General features: G+C 43.6%; 1 protein-coding gene across 13 annotated transcripts in view; it reads right to left on the reverse strand.

Annotated features, from left to right (window-relative positions):
• The window catches only part of EPB41L2 (erythrocyte membrane protein band 4.1 like 2), a 647,115-nt gene that overhangs the window by 376,324 nt on the left and 258,629 nt on the right, over positions 1–12,162 (reverse strand). For all 13 annotated transcript variants that reach the window (XM_029594566.1, XM_029594576.1, XM_029594575.1 and 10 more), the window contains one exon: positions 4,410–4,514. In XM_029594566.1, the coding sequence (XP_029450426.1) occupies positions 4,410–4,514 (105 nt within the window). The remainder of the gene's footprint in view (positions 1–4,409; positions 4,515–12,162) is intronic.

Raw genomic sequence — 12,162 nt, forward strand, 5'->3', positions numbered from 1 at the left:
CATTTAAGAACTCTACTGAAGAGGGCCCTGAATTTTTATTATAAGAGTTTCCCTTCCCCAAATCAAGTCTCTACCCGGGCTCCTATGAGCTGGAGACTGAGAAGAAATCAACATTGACTGAAGTAGTTTATGACAAAATGGTCATTTGAAGACACTGTTTAGCACGCTGTCTGTTTAGCCTTTCACTAGAAAGTCATCAAGGTTGGGAGAAACAGACTCCTGCCTTCAGAAGGTGAGCAGTCACCCCCCTAGGCACTTTGTGAAGATTCCCAGTACTGGAACAGGAATACTCAACATAAATACTGGATTCCATTCACCATGAAACAGAGGAACTGTTGATGAAGAGGGTGGATTAGGATATGCATATACACCTCTGAGATCTAGAAAGAATAATCAGTCCTTTACATCAAGAAATTCAATTTGAACTTTTCTTGGACCAAAAAAAAAAAAAAAAAGATCCATATTCAGCCTCAATTCTCCTGATTTCTTTGGAATTAAATACCTGAAGTAGAAGCCTTTGATTTCAAATTCCAGGACATGTTCCACTCTATTTCCCTGAAGTGGGGATTCCACCTTCTATTAAAAATGTTGGAAGCAGTCTGATTTGGAGATATAAATAGGGAAATCTATAGTTTCTAAGAGAAAATCTAAGTTTCTGAGAGAAATGTAGCCAATATTCTTGGCACACTGTTTTTAAAACCCTACTGTACATTACTGATTGCCAGGATTTGCAGAAAACTGGGTTCTGCCTTCCAATGAGAGAGATGCTGTAATAGAAAGATTGGCTATGCTGCTCCTTTTCAAAAATTCAAGGCAGCCTTAGGCTGCAGTTGGGTCTTGGCCTTGGGCTGCCTTGTATCCATTTCTTGATGTTTTGGAAACTGATGCTACTGCCTCTGATATGGGTAACAACTCCTCCTCTGGTAAACAGCCACCTTTTATAGGCTGTTTTATAGAACAGATGGACTGCTCTGCTATGGTTGATAAGAGGTATTGTTTGCTCTTAAGATTTCAGTATAAAGTGCTTCAGCACAGTGCTATGACTTTGGTGCTGAGCATAATAGCATTAACCTTGAAGTTTGTACCACAGAGGCTGTCTTTGCTGTAGTTTTCAGCACAGAAGTTATTCTACAAGAGCAATTCTTGCTTCAACAGCTCATGCACTACTGTAGCTGTTTCTCTGCACCAAGGATATCTCTGCTGAGAACTACTGCCTGGTGGAATTTAAAATTTTTTTTTGAGGCCTCCTCTGATACTGCTTTCTATGGCACAAGTCCTCACTTCACTGGCTGATAGAGTGCACGTCTGTGGCCCACTTGAACCATCTCTCTTAACCTTTTTTACCCAATCAAGACTTCCTTGCAATTGGAGAAAAATTTGACAAAGGAGAATGCATGGCATCCATTTTGTAGGCACTGAAGCATTGTGTTCCCATATCTATAGCAGATTGTGTGTGTGTTCACCATGAACATTTTCCAGCCACAAGGGCATCTTTTGAAGTTAATGAACATGTCTGCCAGAGTAAACAGCATGAAAGCCATATTGAACTCAATTTTCAAAGAAAAAACAAAAGAAACATTTTAGGGGGCGAGGGGATATCGCTGGGATGCAGAAACAGAGGATAAAATTAAAAGGGGGAATACTACTCAAAGCTAATCCGGGAGCGACCTCCTGCACTCGGGCCGTATTGCCCGACCCGTATGACATAGTGAGGGCAAAAGTAGCACCGGTGCCATTTTGAATATTGGCAATACGGCCCGAGTGCAGGAGGTCGCTCCCGGACCCCGCTGGACTTTTGGCAAGTCTTGTGGGGGTCAGGAGGCCCCCCCAAGGAGGCCAAAAGTCCCTGGGGGTCCAGCGGGGGTCCGGAGGCGATCTCCTGCACTCGTGATGTCGGGTGACAGGAACCAAAATAGCACCGGCGCTACCTTTGCCCTGTCACATGATAAGGGCAAAGGGCCACCGGCGCCATTTCTATTAACCCAGCCATGGCCCAAGAGCGGGAGATCGCGCTGGGACCCCCCCCCCCCCCCACTGGACCCCAGGTAATTGAAAACATTTTGGGGGGGTTCGGGAGGGTGGGGGATTTGTTTTAAAGGGTCGGGGTGGGTTTTAGGGTTGTTTCGGTGTGCCGGTTTTCCCGCCATCCCCCGATTTACGATTTTTTGACGATAAATCGGGGGAATTGCTATTGTATCGCGGCTCTAATGATTTTTGACGATTTAAAATATATCTGACGATTGTTTTAAATCGTCAAAAAACGATTCACATCCTTAATGTATATGAATGTTTGTAGTCTCTCCCCTCTCTTCTTTAGAGAACATCTTTAGTGCTTGTATTCGCTCTATGTTGTGGCTTCCTATAAAGGGTCAGGCATCATTTTGGTAGCCTTTGAATGGTCTCTAAGCTGTCAATACTCTTTAGTAGATCCAGTACACTAGCTGGAGCGTCAGCAGAGACATGTAGAAATTATTACTTCCCAATATGTATTCTCCCAAGTACATTAGAAGCGCTCCCAACGGCTTTGTGACACTGGCTGGCTATCTTGAGGTTATCAGAGATAATGATCACGAGGTTTCTATCCTCTTTTTCCCCCACCCCAACATTGCCCCTGTAGCCTCCTAATCCTAAATTTAGGGACTGATCTAAATAAAGTTGATCTAAAGACTGTACTTCACTCTTTAGTAATTTCTTCTATAGATTATTGTAGCGCTTTGTACTCAGGTTTACTTAAAAACACATTGGGGCAGATTTTCAAAGGGGTACGCGTGCAAGATACGCGTGTAGCCCCCGAAAACCTGCCCCAAGTTCCCCCTGCGCGTGCAAGTCCCGGGGCTTTCGTGGCGCGTCATCCGGGGGCGGGGGCCGCGGGCGTGGTTTCGGCCCGGGGGCATTTCGGGGGCGTGGCCAAGGCCTCCAAAACTGCTCCCAGGCCGGGGAATAGCACGGCCGGCAGGCGTAACTTTTCTTACAAAGGTAGGGGGCGTGGGAATGGAGGCAGGCTGCGCGGCTCGGCGCGCGCAGGCTGCCGATTTGGCACAGCCTTGCATGCTCCGACCCGGATTTTAATAGATATGCGCGGCTTCGCGCATATCTATTAAAATCCAGCGTACTCTTGTTTGCGCCTGGTGCGCGAACAAAAGTACGCGCGGGCGTACTTTTTTTTAAATCTACCCCATTATGTTCACAGCAATGTGCCCAGAATTCTGCAGCCAAAACAGTTGCTTGGATTCCAACTTACTATCCCATTATTTCTGTTTTAATTAAACTTCACTGGTTGCGTGTTTTATGGTGCATCAAGTTTAAAGTATTAATACTTGTGTTTAAAGGAAACAGCCTGACTCCACAGTTTTCTTGCAGCCCTAAAAATTTATAAACCTGCAAGATTTTTAAGATCAGCTTCCCAACACCTTTTAGATGTTCCTTTTTTTTTTTTTTTTTTTATTACTTCACTTGGACAAATCAAGAGAACGTTTATTTTATGTCCAACGACCAACCTTATGGAACACACTCCCTCAATGCATCAAAGGAGAAAATGTTCTTCTGAGATTCAGGAAGTTTTTAAAAGCAATTTTATTCCAACAAGCCTTCAGCTTATGGGCCATTATATCACCATGAAGGTTCTTAGTGAGCAGAAAGGTAATACATTTCCAACCAGCCTTTCAGATACAATTATATTTTTTATCCTAAACTAAAAGGTTTTAATTGCCTTCTTTAGTTAGTTTCTAATTTTGATTTTATTTTATTTAATGATTTTAATTTATAGGTTTTTGTAGCTGAAATTTGGTTAGTTCTGAATTATTAATTTGAACACTGATTATGCTATTTTTTATATGTTATATATGTTATACATTATGGGGTCTGCTCGTCTTTGTCTTGTTTCAATTGATTATGCTTTCTTGTTTTATGTATTTTATGAATGGCATTTTGTTAACCACCTAGGAATGTTGATAGGCGATCTATACATTTGGAATAAATAAATAGTACATTTTCAAGAGTATCAATTTAGGAGTTTAATTTCCCAAAATTAGACACCAAAATCCTTTGAAAATCAGCCTATGCTTATTCATATCAGAATATACACATTGTTACATCATAACTACAACAAACAAGAAATAGACAGAACTATTTTCCACACAAAATATATTTTGAGAATGCATATTATAGCTAGAAACATGAGACAGAGAAAAGAAAACATAAGATTTGTTTCATATTTCTACCTATTTGCATATGACCTGCACAAAGCATCTTTATGTGACAGAAAATCCTCTCAATATAGGTCCTATGAATGTGATCATATGGTATAAACTAGATAATTTTTATATAGAAACATTTAAATTAAAAAATTGACATTTGTTAAAGAAATGGTAAAAGCAAAATAAAGACACAAGAAGAAACCCAGTCCTTACCTTCTGATCTTCATTATCATGAAATGTCAGTCCAAAATAGTCCTTTTCCAATAAATTAAGCTGTTTGCACACCTTGTCTAACACCACTTGGCCCTTGGCTCGTTTCTGGAAAATGAATATATATATATTTTAGTCTTTGTTGCACCCTTTGTTTCAGAGTATAACATTGTTAAACAGTAAATGCATTCATTACTACACAATAAAATTTACAATGTAGATCCAACCCTGTGACAGGCTGAAACACACAGTGCTGCAACAAAGGAGATACAAAGGTTATGGCTCTAACAGGCCTGGCAAAGCTCAGGGACATTGCCCCAATACCAGGAAAGGAGTTAAAACTGCTGCTGCTAGTTACCAACTCTTGCACGTTGAATGTATAGCATTGACATTAACCTTCAGAAGAGATTACTCATCGATCCTCTGTCCAAAGATGGTATAGGCGAAGGCTGGCCATGCTGTTTGGTGGGGGGCATACAAGAGGGGAAAATGGGGTGATTGTAAAATATTTGCAATGTCTTATCAAGGTAAACAAAGAAAAATAAATTAACAAACTAATTAAAACAAAACCCACAATGCAGTTGGGTAGGGATGAGTTTAGAGTGTTTAAATACAAAAACCTTTGTAACTACTGAAGCCCTTCCTCAAACAATGTGAGAGAAGGATATTAGTAGTCCCAAAAGTTTTCATCTTTAAATATTCATTAGTCTTATTAGGCAATTTTCAATAGTCCTTGTTATTTGCAATATACATGGAAACTTTTAGCCCACATATATTTACAGTAAATTTGCAAAGGGAAACATGCAACCACAAAGAATAATACTAAAAGCGGTCATATTAACTTGATATTTGTGCTGGCAATCAAGAGAAGTTAAAATAACCAGCAAATCTTTGAAAATTACTCCTTAGCAATGGGGTGAAGCCTGAAGAAGATAAAAAGTGGGATTGAGGGGGAGGGAGCTGGGAAAAGATCTGGGCTGTCAGTCGAGGGAGAGAGGAAGGTCAAGCACGGGGGTGGGGAGGAGTGCAGTGGGATGGAGCCTGGGGCAGGGGGAACAGGGAAGGGAAAACGCAAGCTTGAATGGTGGGCTCAAAACTGAAGGGGAGGGGGAGTGGAGTTGAGGCTTGCAGGAAAGAGAGAGATCCAGAGAGAAAGGGAAGTAAATGGGGGAGGGGTAGAGAACAAAATAATCTGGGAGGGAGGGTGGTTAAGCCTGGAGGGTTAAGGTGTTGAGGCTGGGGAGAGAAAAGGCCTGGGGGACTGGGCCTAGAAGGGGGAGGAGTAAAAGGCTGAAGGATAGAACTGGAAGGGGAGAGATCTGGGGTAGTTGAGTCTGAAGGGAGAGGGAGAAAGAACATGGAGGGGGCACCTTATAATGAATGAATTCTGCACAAAATAAATTTAAAATTTTGCACCTTTGATCAATTTTCTTTATTCTACTTATATTAAAACCAGTGATACTGTGTTATCTTGACAAAGTATTCATAATTTTTAAATACTGTGTACAGAATTTATAATATTTTTTTGCACAGAATTCCCCCAGAAGCAAGTGTCAAAATATGCTCGACATTCTACTCCCCTAACCTAAATAATCCAACAGAAACTAATTTTAACCTGGCTTGAAGTATGAGTGCTGTGAAAGTCCATGCATCTTTTCAGCTGGAAAGTGGAAGGCAAATTTCAGCTGTCATTTTACTCAGATAAATTGTTTTGAAAATTGTCTTCATAAAGCAGCATTCTGATTTTTATTTTTATTCAATTTGAATGTATATACTGAAGAAATGTTCCAGAGTTAAATTGTAACTCCATATATCAATTGTTTTCATGAATTTAATCCCTTATCACTACCATAAACTCTGAGATGACAATTTATATTAAATATGCAATCAATACAAATGTGCAGTAAATGTTCTCATAATGCATACAAACTGAAAAATTATCCAACTTACCCACTTTTTATAACTTAGTTAAAATGCAAGTTAGAATAACATAATACAGCTAGCACACAAAATGGAGAAATTACTTACCTGATAATTTTGTTTTCCTTAATGTAGACAGATGGACTCAGGACCAGTAAGGTTATGCTCCTCTACCAGTAGATGGAGACTGAGCAAGCTGATGTCACGGTATATAAACTCCTGCAGTGACCCCAGCCTGTCAGTATTCTCTTCAAAAGCAATTGAGGACAGACTAGCAAAAAACTTGATTAAAAACAGTCAACCATAACTGTACTCAACCAACACACACTGCTCAAGTAAGAATATAGGTACCCCAATCTAGGGACTAGATGACCATTTACCAGTAATCCCTTGGGAGCTGTATCCCTACAGGAGGATTATTGTCACAATCATTTGGCAGGCAAGGGCAGGAAATTGAGACCATCTGTCTACATCAGTGCTTCTCAACCGGTGTCGCCGAACACCGGCAGGCGTGTCGCGTCTCCCAGTGTCCCACTGCCCCGTTGTACTTTCCTTCTCCCTTTTTCCAGCCCCGGGGGCCAATTGGGAGCCTCGTTTCTTCCTATCCCCACTGCCCAATGAGAAGCCTCCTTCATTCTGCCTGCCCCCGCGCAGGCCAATCGGAAGCTTCCTCCCTTCTACCTGCCAGTAGGAGTAGGAAGAAGGGAGGAAGCCTTTGATTGGCCAGTGAAGCAGGCATCGCATAGCCCGGGGGTGGGGTGGGAGGAATGGCAGTGTCGAACCCCGACCAAGCAAGGCCGCCACGGGAGCCCATCCATGTGGCGGTGAAGAGGAAACCCGACCCTGACCAAGCAGGGCTGCTATGGGAGCCCATCCCTGTGGTGGCGAAGAGGAAATCCGACCCCAACCGAAGCCACCAGGGGAGCCCATCCCTGTGGCAGTGAAAAAAGAAGACCCGCCAGAATAAAGCCGCGGCAGAACTGGAGCCCATCGCTGCAGTGAAGGAAGAAGTAGTTTTTTGTGCGAGCTGGTGTGTGTGTGAATGGGTACAGGTGTGTGTGGGTGCGGGTGCGTGTGGGTGAATGGGTGCGAGCGTGTGTGCGTGAATGGGTGCGAGCGTGCGTGCTAAGAAAGAGGACTGTGAGGACAGAGCTTCAGCAGCCCTTGCTGCTTCTAGTGAGTGCTATTGGCCTGGAAGGGAAAGGAATAGAAGAGTTGCTGGAGAGGGTAAGTAAAGGTGACTTTTTAAATTTATTTTTCTTGACTGACTACCATTTTAATTATTGGGTATTATGCGATGTCTACTGTTTTGAAATATTTTATTGATATTTGGACATGTTTTAATAATTGTTATGAGTTTTTAATTGTTGGATATTATTCTGTTCAACAGCTGTTTTGTAACAGTTTTAGTATAGCTTTACAATTATTTCTGTGTGGGGCTCTATAGCAGCTTGGGTTATTCTGTTTTCCCAATAAGAAATGTATTAGTGTTTAGGGCCTGGTTTAATAGTTGTATTTCTTAGATAGGGTTGTTACTGTTTGAGTGTGTTCCATAATGCAGGTGTAACTTTGTGTGGGTTAGTTTATGTGCATTATTTCTCTTTCCATTTCTCCAGGTTCGCACTGCATGCAGAGTGGCTTTTTTGGTTTTCCATTCCAGTTTCTGTCTCCATATTTATAATTTGTGGTTTTTCTGTACTTGGTGAAGGTCAGTTCTGGGTGTGTGACCGAGGTGAGGTATTTTACTAGCATGTAGGCATTTGTATCAATCTTATTTGTTGTGTTTTCTCAATAGGATATGCATTAGTGGTAAATTACTGACTTTTTATAAGGAAGGCTATTGTGCCTGGTAGTAAAGGGAGTTTGTTTTGCTTTTACTGAGATGTCATCAGAACCAGAATATCTTTTTTGTATGGTGAGTTGTACAGGGTAATGCCCTGGATCTGCTCTGCTTTCATTGCTGGGGGTTGAGGGGATTCCTGTGGAAGCAGAGTGCATGTTTACATTTAGCCTCGTGATGGTCACATGTTCAGTGTGTCACGCATGTGAGAACCATCTGTGTCAGGTGTGTCCCGACCAAAAAAAGGTTGAGAACCACTGGTCTACACTAAGGAAAACAAAATTATCAGAAGAGTAATTTCTCCATTTCCTAGCATGTAGACAGATGGACTTGGGACCAGTGGGATGTACCAAAGCTACTCCCGAGCAGGGCAGAAGGTTGCCCGCCATCCAGTCAACACCACACATGCAAGGGCTGCGACATCCCGGGCTTGCACATCCAGACGATAAAACCTGGAAAAGGTGTGTAAGAAGGACCATATCGCAACTTGGCAGATATCGACGGGAGATAAACTAACCACTGCCCTAACCTGAGTAGGCAACGGCTTCACAGTATCCATCTCCTTAATCCAGCAAAATATTGTGCCCACAAAGCTGGTTCACACTGCTTCCTTCCACAATGAAGGACAAAAAGGCAATAAGACTTTCGGAGAGGTTCAGAAGCCTCCAGATACTATACAAGTCGCTTGACATCCAAGGAACGCAGGAGGCAATACTACTCCACGTCCCGGATCTTATCCAAGGATGGCAAAGAAACAGACAGATTCAAATGAAACTCCGAGACTACCTTAGGCAAGAAGGATGGAACAGTACACAATTGCAATGCCCTGGAGTGACCCGAAGGAACGGCTCCCAGCAAGACTAGGCCTGCAGCTCAGAAATGCGACGCGCAGAACATACAGCCACCAGAAACACAGTCTTCAAGATTAATAACCACAAAGAAAGGGTGCGCAACAGCGGAAATGTAGGGCCTGCTAAAAAAAAACCAACACCAAGTTAAGACTCCACAAAGGAACCAGAAACCACATATGAGGCTGAAGGTCCTTCACGCCCCTTAAGAAACAGGCCATATCAGGACTAGATGATAAAGAGACACCAAATCACCATGCCTTTGAAATATGCAAGAGCTGCAAGTTGAACCTTCAAGGAATTAAGGGCCAATCCTTTAGTCAACCCATCCTGCAAAAAAAATCCAGAATAAACTGGATCTTAACTGAATGAGAAAGAATGCGTGATCCTTGCACTAGGCCACAAATACTCTCCAAACGCGCACATATGCTAGAGAAGTGGAGAACTACTGAGCGTGGAGTAAGGTAGCAATCACCGCAGAAGAATGTCCATGCTTCAACAGGTAAGCCCTCTCAACTGTCAAACCGTAAGACAGAACCTCGTGAAGCACTGACATGTTGCAACAGATCCTTGTGCAGCGGCAGACAAAGGGAGTTCTTCACCAGGAGCCTTCGCCGATCTGTACACCACGAATGCTGGGCCAATCTGGAGACACCAAGAGTAGTAGCCCCCTGTGGACTTTAATTCTGCGAATGAGCCTGCCCATCAAGGGACACAGAGGAAAGGCATAAAGAAGCTTCGCCTTCTGGTTAGACCTGTATGAGAGCATCGATGCCCAGAGACTGCGGATCTTTCCTGCAACTGAAGAAGCAAGGATCCTTTGCACTGCGAGAAGTCACCAGAAGGTCTAGAGATGGAAAGCCCCAGCGATCCACTATCAGCTGAAAAGCCACAGCAGACAACACCCATTCGCTGGAGTCCAGACTCTCCCTGCTGAGAAAGTCTGCTCTTACGTTGTTCCTTTCTGGCGATGTGGGAGACTGAGATCATCTGTAGATGTCCTTCTCCTCATTGCATAAGTTGGTCTACTTCCTGCAACATTTGCTAGCATTTCATTCCTCCCTGGCGATTGATGTAGGCCACTGTCGTCGCATTGTCCGACATCACATGGACTGCTTGACTCTGTAGTCTGTGACTGAACTGCAAGCATGCCAATCGAACCACTTGAGCTTCCAGGCAATAGATGTTTCAGAGGGCTTCTTCGGCCATCCAACGCCCCTGGACCATCAGTTCCTGATGGTGAGCTCCCCAACCCTGGAGACTCATATCTGTGTGAGAATCAACCAGTTCGGGAAGGACAAGGACACTCCCCTTCTAAGATGAGCTCCTGTAACCACCAATGGAGGCAACAAGAGATATCCATAGGCAATTGGAAAGAACCGAATAGTCTTGAGACTGTGGGTTCCAACAAGACAGAAGTGAGCACTAAAGAGGATGCATTTGCGCCCTTGCCCACGGCACCACTTCCAGCTTAGCCGCCTAGCTCCACACCATCCGGCATATAGCATTCACCAACTGACGTACCTGGAATATCAACATTTGGATCTGTGCATCTGGCAGAAAAAGTTTGACCAGCCTCATGTTGAAGCAAACTTTAAGATACTCCAACAATCGAGAAGGCTGGATACTCTTAGCCAGGTTCATCACCCAGCCGAGCTCTTGCAGTAAGGAGATCACCTTGTTTGTCACCAGGCTGCTCTCTTCCAAAGACTTGGCCCAAATCAGCTCTTCGTCCAACTACAGGTGCACCAGGATCCCATCTCTTCTCAATGCTGTTGCTACGACCACCGTAACCTTGGATCAATAGGCTAACACCTATTGATCTTTGGTGATGAGACTCCATTGATTTTTTAAATGAAGGTAAGTGGGACATGGGATTGATGGAGAGGCTTCTGTTCTCTTGGTGTACTTCAAAAACCAGCTGCTGGACCCGTTTGCGGAGGTGGCTGGGTTTTTGTCTGCTTTGGCGTCCTCTTTGCGGTGGACGGTAGGTATGTGCCGACGAAGCAGGTGGATAGTACCTTCTAGGTCTATAGAAGGGTCTCCTTGTATCCCTTCTGGTGTGTTTTCGTACCAAAGACTGCTGATCTGATGGTAACCTGGAGAGCTGACGGAGTGTCTCGTGGTGATCTTTTAGTTGGGAGACAGTGTCCTGAATTTTTTCTCCGAAGAAATTGTCCCCAGTACATGTGAAATTTGCTAGTCTCTCTTGGACTTCTAATCTGAGGTCAGAGGCCTTGAGCCAAGCCCACCTCCGTGCGTTGATTCCAGCTGCTGATAGACGAGCGGATGTTTCAAATGAATTGTAGGCTGCCAGTACTTCGTGTTTTCCAGATTCGAGGCCCTTGGAAATCAACTCGTTTAGTGCCAGCTGTTGTTGAGGGAGATTATCAGCAATATCCTAAACTTGTTTCCACAAGTTTCTTTGATATTGCTTCATATAGCGCTGGTATGCCGCAATTCTAGATACCAGTATGGATCCCTGAAAAACCTTTCTTCCTAATCCATCTAAGAACTTCTGCTCCTTTCCTGGTGGGGCAGAAGAGTGTGGTTTTTGTTTCCTGGCTTTTTTCTGAGCCGATTCAACAACCACTGAATGGTGTGGCAATTGTGGTTTCTGGAAACCTGGGGTATGTTGTACCAGGTATGTTGCGTCTGTTCTTCTGTTTACAGCAGGTACAGAGCAAGGATGTTCCCATAAGCTATGCTGAAGTTCCAGAAGCACTTCATGAATGGGAATTGCCATCACCTCCTTTGGTGTATCAACGAACTGCAACACTTCAAGGGTTTTATGCCTTGTATCCTCTTCCATAAGCAATTCAAAGGGAATTGTATCTGCCATCTCCTTTATGAAATTTGCAAACGACAGGTCCTCAGGAGGAGATTTCCTTCTCTCTTCTGGTGCAGAAGGTTCTGACTCCAAATCTTCTGTTTCTATGTCAGTGTCTACATCCTCCCAAGGACTGTAGTGAGGTTGAAAATGTGATCCAGAGGGATCCAATTTGTCTTTTGGAAGAGGATGTTTTGTTTTAAAAGCAGATTTTGATGGTTGAACTGGAATTTGCTTTGGCATCGAAGGCGGCAGAAAAGGCATCGATGGGGAAACAAAAGGCATCGATGGCCGGCATGCGAAGGCATTGATGGATCC

Source organism: Rhinatrema bivittatum, chromosome 3, assembly GCF_901001135.1.
Source record: "Rhinatrema bivittatum chromosome 3, aRhiBiv1.1, whole genome shotgun sequence".
Lineage (NCBI taxonomy): Eukaryota > Metazoa > Chordata > Amphibia > Gymnophiona > Rhinatrematidae > Rhinatrema > Rhinatrema bivittatum.